General features: G+C 44.8%; 2 protein-coding genes across 2 annotated transcripts in view; one reads left to right on the top strand and one right to left on the bottom strand.

Moving 5' to 3' along the window:
• The window catches only part of LOC126278382 (GTP-binding protein Rit2), a 138481-nt gene extending 129556 nt beyond the window's left edge, over window positions 1-8925 (bottom strand). The window contains exon 1 of the mRNA XM_049978462.1: window positions 8722-8925. Within this exon, the coding sequence (XP_049834419.1) occupies window positions 8722-8786 (65 nt within the window). The 5' untranslated portion in view covers window positions 8787-8925. The remainder of the gene's footprint in view (window positions 1-8721) is intronic.
• LOC126278864 (uncharacterized) lies at window positions 8785-16532 on the top strand. The gene is made up of 3 exons (XM_049979139.1): window positions 8785-9053; window positions 9111-9386; window positions 16421-16532. The coding sequence occupies exons 1-3, from the start codon at window positions 8785-8787 to the stop codon at window positions 16530-16532; spliced, it is 657 nt and encodes a 218-aa protein (XP_049835096.1).
• The last annotated feature ends 588 nt before the right edge of the window (window positions 16533-17120 follow it).

Raw genomic sequence — 17120 nt, 5'->3', positions numbered from 1 at the left:
AAAATCTCTACAGCCTCTCTATACATACGTGCATAATAATGCGATGTCTTAGCTAGCACGCTCGTCTCACTAGATTTTATTATTTATTATTTAAGATCGGCGAAAGATGCACGACACCCTTTAGCTACTCCTGGTGTGTATAAAATTCCGTGTAGTTGTGGGAAGGTTTACATTGGAACGACAAAAAGAAGTATCAATACTCGCTTAACTGAACACAAAAGGAACTGTCGACTGGGACACAAGGACAAATCGGCTGTAGCGGGACATGTTTTTGAAACGGGTGACCATGAAATAAAGTTTAGTGAGATGAGCGTGCTAGCTAAGACATCGCATTATTATGCACGTATGTATAGAGAGGCTGTAGAGATTGTTGACAACACGTGACGAGTGGTGGCGCCCTCTACACGCTCTGTATAAACAGGACCTCCACAGCCTAGCAGCCAGTCGTAGACTCACCTCAGATGATGTTGCCCGCAGCTGGCAACGAAACGTCAGGGAGAAGTATTTCTACTATTGGACCACGGCCTCTTAGCCAGGAAGTTTTAATTACTGACAGAAATAAAATAGATTACGCATACTGCCTAAGGGAAACACAGTGTAACGGGATTTCCTTTACTGTATCTCTCAGCCTCTGGTCAATGCTCGTATTGTCAACAACTCTCCTCGCTTGTTGATGTGACGAGTTACTATGTAAAACACTCAAACAATACGATGATAAATCACGAATAAGTCGACACCGGTCATTGTATTACAATGGTGTTCAAGTGAAACGTCCCCTTAGAAAATTTGTACAAACTGTGCTTAAACTGACACACAACATTTTTAGCGCAACGCAATCTGACTTTCAAAAATCTCTACAAAAAAATGGCACTGACTAACATTAACCTATACCTTTCACAAATCACTCGAACTACTGCAATACAGCGAGCGCCACTACTGCCAGCTAACTAAAAGATTCAAACTACGGAAGGCACTAACTACTGATAGGCATAGTTATCAAATGAAAGATTTTGATAGAGAACAAACAATGTATTTACCTCAATAGTGATCAAAAGTCATAATGTATATAGCAGTTCACGACATCCAGTCTTACATATTTCAAAACTCTGCCATCTCTCTCCCCACATCCACCACTGCAGGCGGCTCACCTCCAACTGAGCAACGCTACGCGCTGTTAGCATCCAGCTGCCGCTGTCCAACATTACAATGACAGACAACAATGCAAACCAGCCACAGACTGCACACTGCACAGCCAGTGATTTTCATACGGAGCGCTACGTGGCGGCGGCGTTACCAATAAAAAAACCTAAACAGCCTACTTACACAAACCTTACTGACTGATGTGATTGCCAAAAAGGGCCTAGCACAGCACGATGAAACTTAGATGATGTATGCGAAGAAATGCTGCAATAGATTATGGTAGGTACCCGAATGAAATACGCAATGAGACGAATAGAAATGATATTTTTATTCAAACACAATGACTACACTGAAGCCAGCGCGATTCACGGTTGTCCCGTGGGCACTACAAAAGGCGGGACACGGTTGTTAATAGGGTGTGCGGCCACCACTGACTTCCGTCGTGCTCTGCAGCGGAGGTGGGCAGCAGTTGTGGTAGGGCGCTCCATTGCTCCACCAGCGCGATTGGTGCATGAGGACGTGCGGAAATACGTCTCCCCAACGAATCTCACACGTATTCGATGGAATTATGGAATTAAGTCGGGAGGACGAGGAGGCCAGTCTTTTCGTCAAATATCCTCTCTCTCCGACAGCTCCTCCACCTGCTCTGCTCGATGCGGTCTCGCGTTATCATCCATCATAATGAAGTCAGGGCCGAAAGCACCACTGGAAAGACACACGCTGGCAGGTGAGTGTCCCATTTTGAAAGACCTGTAGGTCAGGAAGTCCACGCAACATTAAGCCGACCCACGCAGCACCACCCGGACCACCAAAACGACAAAAAAAAAAAAAAAAGGCTCTGAGCTCTATGGGACTAAACATCTGAGGTCATCAGTCCCCTAGAACTTAGAACTATTTAAACCTAAATAACCTAAGGACGACACACACATCCATGCCCGAGGCAGGAGTCAAATCTGCGACCGTAGCAGTCGCCCGGTTCCAGACTGAAGCGCCTAGAATCGCTTGGCCACTCCGGCCGGCAAAACGATAATGTTCGACAGTTTTGAATGTACCCTTATGCGGCGAGTGATGGGAACAAGTAATGCGTGCAGGAACGTCGTCGAACGTAGTTATTTAGGCGGTCCAGGTATTATGGTGTGGGAAGATTCAGTGTCGCGCGGGCGTACTGGCCGCCATATCTTCGAACACGGTACACTCACTGGTCAATAATATTGTGATGATGTACTCGTTTCCCACGTACATCTTTTCAGGGGTGCACTCGTCCCTGACTTCATTTTTTTGGATGACAATACGCGACTTTATCGAAATGAGCAGGTTAGGAGCTCTTTACCTGACTTAAGTTCCATCGAGCACGTGTGGGATGCACTGCGGAGACGTACTGGAGCCCGTCCACGTGCACCAACGACTATCCAGCAGTTTTCAACCGCACTGGTGAAGCATTGGAACGCCCTACCACAAGAACTCCTTACAGTCTCAATGCAGAGCATAAGAACCATGTCTCGCCGTTCGTAGTGTTCAAAGAACCACCACATACCGTGTACTTACAGTCTTCATAAAAAAATGTTCATATGTGTGTGAAATCTTATGGGACTTAACTGCTAAGGTCATCAGTCCCTATGCTTACACACTACTTAACCAAAATTACCCTAAGGACAAACACACACAACCATGCCCGAGGGAGGTCCAACCACACAGTTCGAATAAAAGTTTCATTTCTGTTGGTCTCATTGCGCAGTTGTCTGAGTTACCATCTGTAATATATTGTAGCAGTTCTTTTTTGTTTAACCAAGTGTGTTACTTGGGAGTGTCACATCATGCGAAATTTACTTTCGTCCTTAAGTTTTGCACACCAGTACCCAAGGCTGAGAAATACAATACAAGAAAAAAAAGACAGCTGTCACATACGTCGGTGGTTCAATAAATAAGAAGACAAGAGCTCTCATAGGAGTGTCAATACTCTGTGAAAATTGAAGTCCTTGTCTACATACAGGGGACAATCAAAGTATTAAACCATAGCCGGTAGAGGAAGTGGTCGTACCACTACGTGCATAATTGTGAGTTTGGCTTTAGCACCACAAATTCTTGTCTAACACACAAATATATTTCGGCGGAGTCCCACCATCGTCAGAGGGTTCATTGTTTTCTTAGTACCGCATACAGATGTTGCTGTTTTTGCAGTACAGCTGATTTTTCGATCCATTTTGTCATTTCTTGTTGATTCCCCTTTCCGTGCCTCTACACGATAAGCAAACCGTGCTTTCTAACACTGCGTCACTGTTTATCACATATTCACTTATTCTTAACATCCGAATCTCTGAGAATCAGTGACACACTGCTGTAAGGACACTGCTGTTCCACTTGCCGGAGCAACAGATTGTACAACAGCTGAAACACGCCGGTCAATGGTTTCATTATCCACAGTGTTCACTCGCTTGCAGTACATTACGAATCTGTTGGGAGGAATCAGGGTCCTGAGTATTAATGTAGGGTGGAGACAGAAAAGGGAATCGACCGTGATAAGCACGGGGCGAGAAAGTTGGTTGGGAGTTTCAAACACAACGAACCCTTCCCCCCAAAATATTTTTCAACAGAGGAATCGTTCACTAGTCAATGTCATTTTAGGCATGACAGAAAAGGGAACTGATAATGAGGACGAAAAAGTGGATTCTGCAGCGAGAGAGACGTTGCACATTTCGAACCCAATCAATCTCCCCCTTCCACTTTTTGAAAAGATGAACCAGTCGTTGGTGTGGAGGAAAACACGACAGAGACAGGCTCTGACAAAAATAAAAAAGTTGTAACGATAACGAAAGATTCTCGTTGGTCGCTGCAAACTCAACGGCTCTCGCCCCCAACTCTTAAGAGCAGAGGAGTCTTTTCGGTAGCAGGGATGTTTCCGAAACACTTCTGCCTGTATACGTGAGCAGACGCGCTGATCAAAGCATTTGTAAGTGATCATGGGAGGAAGGTATCAGAATGTGTTATTTTTGTGATTTATCGTTTTAGATTACGTTTACTTTAGTTGACAATTTTGTATATTTATGATACGTGAAGTTCAGAAATCAAATATCTGTCTCCAAAAGCTTTTCGCTGGAACTCGAAAAAATTCTCGAGAAAATCGACTGAAGTTTTCCGTGCATCTTTATTTCTCTGAACCTAGGACGATCTGTCGATGGCCACGTGGCTCTGTGATAGAACGATCGTCTGCGCCATGAGTGGCCGGTGTTCAAATGCCGGCTGACGCAATTTTTTAAGCAAAGCTGCCTGTCTGTGAGTATTTCACGTAAAGCGTAAACTACATAAAGATGGAAAAAAATTATCGTTAGAGCTCAAGGCTGGTAATTGCTGATTCGAATCTCATTTTTATCATTGTTTTCTTAGTTTTCTTCCGTTCAGTACGAATACTTTTGTGATTTTAATAAAAAATTAATCGAATATATGCTAATTAATAGACATCTAATTCTATTTTTTTTATGAAAAGTGCATATTTCCTTATTTCCAAGTACGTATGGCAAACAGCGTTCCAGTTTTCGTTGAAAATATAAATTGTTAATTACCGTCCTTCTATAAAAGATTGTTCAGATAGAAAAGTACAGACTATTTTTCTTCATCTTCATGTATTTTGCACTTCACAGAAATGCTCGTAGGATATCACGTTTGTTCGGACACTTGCAACTGCTTAGGATCGAATTCGGGCCGCCCACACGGCAGGCGAGCACTCTACCGCACACACACATGGCGCTTTGAAAAATCGTCCTAGTTTTAGCGAAGTAAGGATGTTCGGAAAACTTTAAAGACGACTTTCTCAAGAATTTGTGAGAGTTGCATCGAACAGCTTCGATATGTTGGTATTTTAGAAGCCAATATGAGCAGCAGGCTAAGGTTGTGTTGCAGATAACTCTGCCCTTTACCGCCCAGCAAAATCATCAGAAGATCAAAACAAATTGCAAAACGACGTAGAAAAGATATCTGTATAGTGTGAAAATTGCCAATTCACCCAAAATAATGAAAAGTGTGACGTCACCCACATGAGTGCTAAAAGGAATCCCTAAAACTTCGTTTACACGATAAATCAATCATATTCAACTAAATACCTAGGAATTACAATTAATAGCAACTTAAATTGGAAAGAACACATAGAAAATGTTGTGTGATGAAGGCTAACCAAAGACTGCGCTTTATAGACAGAACACTTAGACGATGCAACAGATCTGCTAAAGAGACGGCCTACACTACGCACGTCCGTCTTCTTTTGGAGTACTGCTGCGCGATGTGGGATCCATGCCAGATAGGATTTACGGAGCTCATCGACAAAGGTCAAAGAAGGGCAGCACGTTTTGTATTATCGAGAAATAGGGGAGACTGTGCCTCGGACATGATGCTGGATGGAAATCATTAAAGCAAAGACGTTTCTCGTTGCGACGGTATATTTTTACGAAATTTCAGTTAGCAACTTTCTCCTCCGAATGCGAAAATATTGTGTTGACGCCGAACTACATAGGGAGAAACGATCATAATAATAAATTAAGAGAAATCAGAGCTCGGACGAAAATATACAGATATTTGTTTTTTCCTCGCGCTTTGTTGAGAGTGGAACGTATGAAAACGGTGACAGTAAACCGTTTTGTAAACAGTGACAATGAAAGTTCTACATTACGTTCTCTATGGTTGCAGACGACAAACTGTGAGAGGAAACAGGTGTAATGCATAGCTCAGAAAACCAGGAAAAACCTCGGCATGTGGTAACAACGTATTTATAAAAAATATTGTCTGTTCTCAAATATGCGGATACTTTTTTTTCAAACTGAAATTTATATATGAACAGACAGTAATGAGAGATTTTGCTGTTATTCAGTAGAAAGAAAATTGTGCTCTAACTTCAGTGAAACATGTGTGGCTAAAAGAAGGAAAATTATGTTTCTGAAAGCGAGTCCCATGTGAAAACAAATTTTAGTCCAGTCACTGTTTATCTGGTTTGCTGATCTGTGATGGATTTTATACTGTTGCACGACAAAGCTGTAATATTATAGCGCAATGTGTTTTAAATGACTTTAGTATACTTACTTGGTGATGACCTGAGCATTGAAACCGGTTGTAATGAAGAACTCTTTTTAGCAGGTTTTGGCGGTGGAACTATTATATTTTTAAAATATACACAAATTTTTGAGAAAGTCCAATACTTTAACATTTTAAAGACACAGTATAACCATCGGACTAAACAACTGCCGTCTTACTTTGTATTCGATGCTCTCTCAAATGTCGTTGGGCCGAATTTCAATATTTTACTAAAATTTCACAACCACGACCAAACTGCTACCTAAACTGGGTAGTTCTAACCCCACCAATATCTATAGGCCGTGCTTCCCTCGTTATATACGCGCAATTTTCAATATTTCTCACAGCGTATTACCTTACTCTTAAACTGTTTCCGTTTGGAACAGCATCGCCGTATGTCTGAGTGCAGCAGTGAAGAAACAGAGGACTGGGAGCTACAGCAATGTACAGATACGCACGAGATCCGTACAGACGATCAGTTCCCAGGTTCAGTGTGTCCCAAAATTAGCTTACGCATTTGAAATGCAAATAAAACGGTTAATATATTAATTATAGACTTTTCCATTCTTGCAGGTTTTTGCTGTGACACTTAACATTAATTGCGAATAAATGGAGTAATGAGGACCGTACTGCTACAGTTGAACTGTACTTCACACACGGGCAAAGTGTTGTACAAGCCTAGCGGGCGTAAAAAAGAAGATTTAATGTTCGTACTGCGTCATCAAAACACATATTACGAAAATGCGTGAGTTCCGTGAAACTGGTAATATTGCAGATTGACTCAGACGAGGTACGTCAAAAATTCTCGCGGAACCCAGGGAGGACTGACAAAGCCCGCGCATCAATGAAAGAAGTCATCTCATCGTTTGTCTCCAGAACATGACACAGTCAAATGCTCGTTACACACGATTTTTGGCAGGTCCCCTACAGCAGGGGTAATAAATCTTTTTTACCTGCCGCTCAGTTTTGTATCTGCGTTAGGAGTATAATTTTGTAACCGCCCACCATTTCCATCGTGATGATGATTCACAGAGCAAGGAAGTAACTTTAAGTTTATAAGATTTATAAAGGCAAAATGCAGCAAGTTAAAGCATTTAATAATGATCACCAAATACTTTATGTCAGACTATTATGTAAACGTAATGAAAGTACGTTTAACCTTTAACGACCTAGCAGTCGACCGCTTACCATGAAAGCTGGAACGCTCACTAGTGAGCGGTAAGGACCGGGTTGGCCACAGATAACGCACGCACGTCTCCCTATGAAATTCACATTCTCCAAAGAAAACTGCCCACTGACTTGGCAAAAAGACTGCTGCCTGCATATGAATTTCTCATATTGGCAGAAGAATCCAGTTTTCACAAGAAAGTTATGAGCGACGAAGCTTGCATATCAATTTATCTAATTGGCAGAAGAACCCAGTTTTCACAAGAAACTTACGAAGAGCGACGAAGCTCATTTTGATGTCAGTGGCTTTAACAAACAGAATTGCCACTTTGGGTTACAGAACAGCCAAAAATTATACACGAACGAGCTCTCCACAAGCAACGTGCTAAAGTTTGGTGTGGGATAATGTCGCATCTTGTGTTTGGCCCTTTCCTAGTATTAGCTCTGTCTGATTTTCTCGTAGTGGTCATTTCGTGAGATGTAGGTGGGACTCACTAATATGTTATCCGACTCTTCCCTGGAAGTACTCCCTCGAAATTTCATTAAGAAACCTCTCCGTGATTTAAAACGCCTCTCTTGCAACGTCTGCCATTGGAGTTCGTTGAGCATCTCTGTGATGCTCTTCCGCCGACTAAACTATCCTGTGACGAAAAGTGACACTTCTGTCTTATCTGTTCCAGCTGGCAAATACCGCAGATTGATGAACGAACCTCAAGAATCGGTCGAACAGACGCCTTATAAGCCATTTACTTCGGAGATGAGTTACAGTACGTTTTTTCCTATGAATCTTATTAGCTGGCCGCTGGATCTCGCGGTCTCTGATTTTTTTCTTCTTCGGAGTTTTCAGAAAGACTGTGTCTACAGGACTGAAGTACGGACACTTGTTGCCTTCAGAGATGTCATTAGCACTGTAGTTCGCGAACTTAGACAAGAGAGCTTCAGAACCAGGCAACATGTTGTACTATGGTTTATTTACTGTCAAAACTTAAATGATCGACATGTGGCTAATTTTTTTTTCATAAATAAACATTTCAGTTGCGATACCATTATCAAAACAATTTTCTCGTTGCTCAGTTGGGTACATTACTTTTGGGACCCCCTTCAACTGGGTAGTGATCTGCGTACCATGCGATAATTGAGGAGTGTACGTGGCTAACATTCGACGCTTTGTAGCGCGATGCCAGGGAGGACTTGCGCCTACAGAATAAAAGTAATTGCTATTCACTGGTAGCGAACCCTACCACAAACTGGAAAAAAGGCAGTAACTGCGGCTTTGGGACGCTGGGATACTGGTAAACCGTCCGCAGGGGTGACGGTGCAGTCGCCGGCACTCTAGCACACACGCCACGCGAGCCGTACCTCATCTCGAAGTCGTGCAGCTCCTGCAGCGTGAGGTTGTTGGCGACGTCGAGCAGCTGCTTCATGTTCTCCTCGCGCTGGGCGCGCGCGTCCTTGAGCAACACCGTGGCGACGCCTGGGCTGGCTCCGGGCTGCACTACGATGGCCGTGGGCTGCTGGTTGGGGTGCCGGCCGGCCACGATCGCCTGCAGCGGGTTGGCCGTAGTGTTCACCACGGGCGCCGCCGCGCCGCTACTTATAGCGCCGCCCCCCGCCGCCGCCGCCCCACCGCCGGCGGCGGCGGCGCTGACGCTGACGTCGACGTCGGCGGTGGGCGTCTGGCTGGCGTCCAGGTGCGGCGGCGGCAGTACGGGGGCCGCGCCGTCTTCCGAGAAGTAGTCGACGCGCAGGTCGGGCGCGGGGGACCCCACGGCCGCCGCCGCCACCGCCGCCGCCCTGCCCTTGGAAGCCGCAGACGCCGCCCCCGGCGCCGCCCCCGACGTCGCGCCGCCACCGCCGCCGCCGCTGCTGGTGCTCTTGCGCTTGTGGCGGGAGCCGCGAGTGCTGCGCCGGTGCAGCCGCGGGGGCGGCGCAGCCTCCGACACGTCCTCCCCCGTGCCCGTGCCGCCTCGTGGTGGCACCTGCGGACAGTCCGGCGAACACACGAGCTCACCCATTAGTTCTCCGTTCGTGTCATGTAATTCTTACACTAACTAAACAATTCGCCTGTACCACAACTGAAGGGTGAAAATGTGAAAGTTCTATGCACCACTTTTTTAGGGTTCCATACCTAGATCGGTAAGGACTCACTCTGCTGTCTGTCTGCCTGTCTACACAGGGTGTTGCAAAAAGGTACGGCCAAACGTTCAGGAAACATTCCTCACACACAAAAGAAAGAAAATATGTTATGTGGACATGTGTCCGGAAACACTTAATTTCCATGCTAGAGCCCATTTTATTACTTCTCTTCAAATCATGGAATGGAAACACACAGCAATAGAACGTACCAGCGTGACTTCAAACACTTTGTTACAGGAAATGTTCAAAATGTCCTCCGTTAGCGAGGATACATGCATCCACACTCCGTCGCATGGAATCCCTGATGCGCTGATGCACCCCTGGAGAATGGCGTCTCTACATTTGGTACCGGGGTTGCGTAGACAAGAGCTTTCAAATGCCCCCATAAATGAAAGTCAAGAGGCTTAAGGTCAGGAGAACGTGGAGGCCATGGAATTGGTCCGCCTCTACCAATCCATCGGTCACCGAATCTGTTGTTGAGAGGCGTACGAACACTTCGACTGAAATGTGAAGGAGCTCCATCGGGCATGAACCACATGTTGTTTCGTACTTGTAAAGTCACATGTTCTAGCAGAACATGTAGAGTATCCCGTATGAAATCATGATAACGTGCTCCATTGAGCGTAGGTGGAAGAACATGGGGCCCAATCAAGACATCACCAACAATGCCTGCCCAAATGTTCACAGAAAATCTGTGTTGATGACGTGATTGCACAATTGTTTGCGGATTCTCGTCAGCCCACACATGTTGATTGTGCAAATTTACAATTTGATCACGTTGAAATGAAGCCTTATCCGTAAAGAGAACATTTGCACTGAAATGAGGATTGACACATTGTTGGATGAACCATTCGCAGAAGTGTACCCGTGGAGGCCAATCAGCTGCTGATAGTGCCTGCACACGCTGTACATGGTACGGAAACAACTGGTTCTCCCGTAGCACTCTCCATACAGTGACGTGGTCAACGTTACCTTGTACAGCAGCAACTTCTCTGACGCTGACATTAGGGTTATCGTCAACTGCACGAAGAATTGCCTCGTCCACTGCAAGTGTCCTCGTCGTTCTACGTCTTTCCCAGTCGCGAGTCATAGGCTGAAATCTTCCGTGCTCCCTATGACGCCGATCAATTGCTTCGAACGTCTTCCTGTCGGGACACCTTCGTTCTGGAAATGTCTCGATACAAACGTACCGCGCCACGGCTATTGCCCCGTGCTAATCCATCAAATGGGCATCTGCCAACTCCGCTTTGGTAAACATCGCACTGACTGCAAAACCACGTTCGTGATGAACACTAACCTGTTGATGCAACGTTCTGATGTGCTTGATGCTAGTACTGTAGAGCAATGAGTCGCATTGCAACACAAGCACCGAAGTCAACATTACCTTCCTTCAATTGGGCCAACTGGCGGTGAATCGAGGAAGTACAGTGCACACTGACGAAACTAAAATGAGCTCTAACATGGAAATTAAGCGTTTTCGGACACATCTCCAAATAAAATCTTTTCTTTATTTGTGTGTGAGGAATGTTTCCTGATAGTTTGGCCGTACCTTTTTGTAACACCCTGTATATATCAGACTGTTAAAAACCCTTTTTCTCAGGAACTGGCAGATGTCGCTAGGCCTTTGGCGGTATAATAAATTTAAGCTTCTGAATCAATGAAATCAATGGATATGGCTACTTACGTCACATATTTTGATACTCACACACTCACTCAACAAAACCTATAGGGAATTTCCCGTTGCCCTAGAATCATTGAACTAAGCACGAAGCAAGGTTTCACAGTGAAAATGAAGGACTATGTCCTAAAACCGTTAATTTGTAGTTAACGTACGCGAAAATTTCTTTAGTAGTTTGTTATCTGACTGACTGACTGACTGACTGTCCGTCCGTCTGTTACGGCCCGTTTTTTCTCGTGAACCGTTAGACTTATCAAATTGAAATTTACGTCACATACTAAGGTCTATGGTCCCTTGGCGGGGCAATAAAGTTAAGCTTCTAAGTCAGTGCAATCAGAAGAGACTGCCATTTATGTCGTATTTTGATACTTGCAATCTCACCCATTGAAAAATATAGAGTACTTCCCGATGACCTGGAAACACGAGATTTGGAAGAATCACGGTTTCACAGTACAAGGAAAGGAAAAATTCCTAAAATTGTTAATTCGTAATTACAGCACATGAAAACAATTTCTTTTGTCATTTATTATGAGACTTTAAATTTAGAATTAAAACATTCTCGGAAGTCTTGGAACTACGGGATCTGATATCTTGTCAATACCAATGTCGATAACGGGAAAAATCATCGACGTTATCAATTCGCGGGATGGATGAATTGTCGATGTGGAGAAAACAAGTCAAATACTCATTACTGGGATGTGCGTGGTCTTTGTGCCAAGCAGTACTTCCCTAGCAAATCTGTCTGCTAAAGCTATGGACCCATTCAATGATGCAGCTGACTTCTTTGATTTTAAAGATGCTGCTGAAACTTGTCAATTCATGCGTGTCTGATCTCCAAACGCACCATCATCAAAGAGTAAAAAGCGGCTCATCCATTTCAAGTAGCTATTAAAAATTCTTACCCCGAAACAGAAGAATGGAGAAATGTCATTGTATTTAATAGAAGAAATCCGTTGGCAGAAATATGCCATGACGTACTTCATCTGAAATACCGGCCATCTTTATCAATTACAGAACAGTAAGGACCTGTCGACGATGCTGCCATATCTTCTTGAACACCACATGCAGTTTTGCAGGACACTTTGCAACATCTGATCCCATAAATCGATAGTCTAAGATACAGTGGTCAACTCCGAACGACTTCTGTCAAGAATACAATTTCGTTATATTCATTTTAAAAAATGTAAAAAATGAGAAATGGTTTTTGTTGACTACAGTTATATAAGTTAAAATATTGCTGCTGTATTTCTGTACTTGTATTTTGACAAATACAATGCGTGATCAAGAGAATCCGGAAACTCCCAAAAACAAACGTTTTTCATATTAGGTGTACTGTGCTGCCACCTACTGCCAGGTACTCCATATCAGCGACCTCAGTAGTCATCAGACATCGTGAGAGAGCAGAATCGGGCGCTCCGCGGAGCTCACGGACTTCGAAAGTGGTTAGGTGATTGGGTGTCACTTGTGTCATACTTCCACACTACTAAACATCCATAGGTCCACTGTTTCTTATGTGATAGTGACGTAGAAGCGTGAGGGGACACGTACGGCATAAGAGCGTACAGGCCGACTTCACCTGTTGACTGACAGAGACCGCCGACAGTTGAAGAGGGTCAGCCATACATCTATCCAGACCATCACACGGGAATTCCAAACTGCATCAGGATCCACGACGTTTTCTTGGACCACCTAAACTCACGCCACCCTAACATTAAATTCACCATGGAACTGGAGAAGGAAGGTCTGCACTCTATCCTAGATGTACTAGTTAGGAGGAAGGTGTGTACCGCAAACCCACTCACACCGACTTGTACCTGCAGGCCAGCAGTTGCCACCACCCGACACAGAAAAACGGTGTACTCTGAACAGTGGTACATCGGGCACGAACTCTGTCAGATCCGGATAATTTGGCGACAGAGAACATCTACAATCCGCGTTTTAAAAAATGGGTACTCTTCTCGAGATCTTCAAAAGGCGCTGCGCCCTGTTTCCCCACGAGAGGTTCCTGAAGAGACACAAGGAGAAACGCAAAAGGTTACAGATTTGCCATATGTTGGGCCGATATCTGCCAAAATTAGCAGAATTCTCCTCAAACATAACATTAAAAGCGTGTTCCATTCCCCCAACAAGATTAAGGCTCTGATAAGGAGTGTGAAGGATGACCTGCGTCTACAGAAACCGGGCGTTTACCACGTACCATGTCAATGTGGCATGGGACACATCGTCCAGACGACCAGGACCATTGACATCAGGTGCAAAAAGCACCAAAGGCACACCAGACTGAGACAGACAACCAAGTCAACGATTGCCAAACATTGTTTAGAACTCAATCATTCTATGGAATATAATGATGCCAAGATTTTAACACAAATATCGAGATACTGGGACAGCGTCATCAAAGAATCTATTGAGACTAAGGTTGCGGAGAATCTAATTAACCGGGACATCGGTTTCCAGCTGAGCTCGGCCTGGAACCGAGCACTCGATCTTCTGAAGGCGCAACGTAGACAACATCCAGACCCCAAGGGATACAAGTATAAGAATGGAATTAGAGATGACAGCCCAGTACGTGTAACTGAGGACGTACATGAAATGGCACCTCAGACAACAGGGAAGGGATATGAGGACGCCCTTCTGAGTCTCGAGAGACGATTTGATCATAATCGGAACAGCCGCGAGTAGAATGAAACGCTACAGCCGTTGCTATTGGTCGGTACACATCACGCATCGAGAGCCAGACGCGGCGCGGGCGGCAGAGGGAACGCCTAGCACAACGTAGGCATAACTACCGGATTCGTTCCACACTGGAATCACTATCGGACAGCACCTGAAGAAGACTGCGAGTCACGCAGTTGAGACATCGTGCAGGAAAGACGCGAATAACCGCCAGAAACCCAATTAATCAACATGAGGACGTAGGCATTTTGGACATCTTTTGTAAAAGGCAACTACGTGCTGGAAGAAAATCAGTTCAATGAGTATCACTCTTTTGTTGGCTGCAATCAATCATTTTCGGAGCATGCTGTACCGAAGATTTTTTTTATTGCCTGCATTAGTGAGAAAGCTATCTGAAATCACGCCATTTACTTTTGAAATCCGCGAGGCCGCTACGGTCGTAGGTTCGAATCCTGCCTCCGGCATGGATGTGTGTGACGTCCTTTGGTTAGTTAGGTTTAACTATTTCTAAGTTATAGGGGACTAATGACGTCAGCAGTTGAGTCCCATAGTGCTCAGAGCCATTTGAACCATTTTTGAACTTTTGAAACGCCCTAGATTACTTCGAATTTAACGTTGGGACGGCTATAGAGCGCGGTCCACCGCACACCGAGGTTTTGGTCCTATCTTCAAGCTAATGATAACCCATTCTAATCATCGAAGGTAAGATTGTATGAGGCATCAAGCGAAATTTGTGACGGAATTGAGGATTCCTTGGTAGGGAGGATGATCCATATTACGTTAGACTGTCCTTGTACTCCAGGGAAGTGTGTTTGTACTTTTGCGGTTCATGTTATATTTTAATCATCTCGCATACGACATTATTTTTAATTGAGGTTCTTCGTTTTGTTGCAGCCTGCATGTTTCTTTTGCTTTGTTGCTTTATTTGCTCCGACACCAACAGAACGCTCGTCATACGAAATAATCCTGAACATCACAGTTTTTACATTTCGATCATAAATAGTGTTTCCTGAGTGAAACGTGTGTATCAATGAATTTAGCGCAAAAAATACAACAACTCGTTGAAAGGCGTGCACTTCATTCACCATTCAGTGCTCGCATTCCATATTTCTAATTCCAGCATTGTGGTATTCGGTAAAATAATAATTCAGGCAATGTTAATAATTTGCATGGGTTGCCTGATTTATTTGACGATTTTTACAGTTTGTCTCACATTGATGGGTGACCTTGTAAACGCTATTTATGCTCAATTTTAGCGTCGCGAGTCGCCTCCCTGTAAAATTCCGGCCCTGTGATTGGCCAGTTGAAGTGCGCGCCCGTTTTTCGCGGGCGGGCGCCAACCGCCCTCCGCGGATGGGTGGTGGATAAAGGGGCAGTAGTTCAGTTCTAGTGTGACCGTGCCTGAGACCGGGGATGCTGCTTCCAGGATATGCATGAGAGCCGACGTACACTGTAGATTCGCGCCCTGCGGCCCAGAGGGAATCTGATAGGTCATTGTCAATCGCGTCTTGCGGATTTTATTGTTTTAGTACAGGAGGCTACCGAGCGATTCACGCACAGTAACATCCTCTTAGTCTTTGGCTAATTCCTGGTGTTGGTCGTTGCACGCCTGCAACCCCTTCCTTTACTAAATGGGATTCTATCTGATAATACGGCGATCGTTACTAAAATCCCTTTCCTCCTGCTATCGTGGCGTGTTATGAACGTACGTTGGGGCAGGCTGCTGAACTCGAATCTTTCTTCCCCCCACCCCCATTGTATTATTGTTCGATTCTCAACTGTTTAATAAATGAGTCCGTAAATCTTACATTCTCTCTCTTTCCTTACGTGAACTCACCTCTAGTGTAACAGAATAATGCGGAACTATAACGGTTGCTATACGGTCGTGCAGGTCTCGGGGCACTAACGATAGTATAAAGATTCCATATCGCGCGCCTGGCACGACCATTGCTCGCATGGCACCAATAACAGTAGTAATCATGTTGAACTATTTCCCACTGATAAACTGGCAAGTGTTCACGGCTCAGTGAGAGTACGTTAGCATTAAATCCACTTGATGTGGTGCAAGTAGTGGCCTCTGTTTTGCCTTGCTGATTTAGGCAAAAAATATCAAAAATCACAGCCCCTACAGCAAGTAACAGTAACCTGGAAAATAAAAACGAGCCACCGCTTTTAACGTAGACCGTAGGGTTGATAAGCTTCGATGCTCGCCCTCTCGAGTTCCTTTCCGTTCTCTGTGGCATAAACGCCTGTACATGGATACAAGTGAATGATACCGAATGCTGGCGAATTGTCTGCGAATGCTCGTTCGATTGTGTTCGCTTACATTTGCTCCGCTGTAGATGAGGTTCAACGTCGAGGCGAAAGTATTCTTTACCCATATCTACTGAGATCGGAAGACGTTGCGTGTGGATGTGATTAGCGTTTGTGGCTCGCCAGCGTGTAGTTATGGTTTTAGCCGTGAGCTGCAGGGTTCTTGCGAGGCTGCCTGCCAGGCCGGCGGTGCGCGCTGCCTCGCGTGCTGTTCCCTTCGCAAATATCGGAGTGAGAGCACGCGCGCTGCAACAGGTGGCTGGCGCGACACGGCGCCTCCGTCGCTTGGGAGAGGTCCGCTGGCTCCGGCAAGCTGCAAGCGGCAGTTACCCAACTCAAGGAGGCGGCAGCCAACACTTCCCAATAGTCTGAGGGTGGGAGAGACACTGGTCCACGATAAGAGTCAGGAAGAGAAGAAGGAAATAACGTCGGAATTTGATACCCCACCGACGATGATGTTGTTCGAGACGAAGGAACAGCATAGGAGGGGAAAGATAAGGAAGAAAATCGGCCTTGATCTTCCTGATGAGATGTCTCGGTTTTGAGCATTCTTGCGAAGGATGAATGTCCCAGAACAGCAATTACGTGTTTATATATTTCCAGAACACAGACAGAGACCTGAACACGAATCATTGGAGGACCCTTACAGAGACACAAACACGGAAATAAACACAGACGTGATCGGTGATCAGATAAGAAGTAACGTGAAACAAATGCGAAGTGTATATTCTGCAGCTATCTGACAGCTCTAATCAATCTAAAATAAATAAAAAAAGGAAATGTTTTAGAACAGCAGAGAAAATACATGAACTACAAGATGCAGACATTTGTAACAAAAGTAAAAATGCGCATCTTCATTTTTCTGCGAAGCAAATGATTGCTTCATTAAATTTTGGGTGTGTAGCTGCATAAATTCAGCTTCTCCATATATGTCGGTTGCGTATCATTCGATCAT

The sequence above is a fragment of the Schistocerca gregaria genome, chromosome 6 (assembly GCF_023897955.1).
Source record: "Schistocerca gregaria isolate iqSchGreg1 chromosome 6, iqSchGreg1.2, whole genome shotgun sequence".
NCBI lineage: Eukaryota > Metazoa > Arthropoda > Insecta > Orthoptera > Acrididae > Schistocerca > Schistocerca gregaria.
Note: the sequence above shows the minus strand (reverse complement) of the source record. Positions and strands in the feature narration are given on the sequence as shown.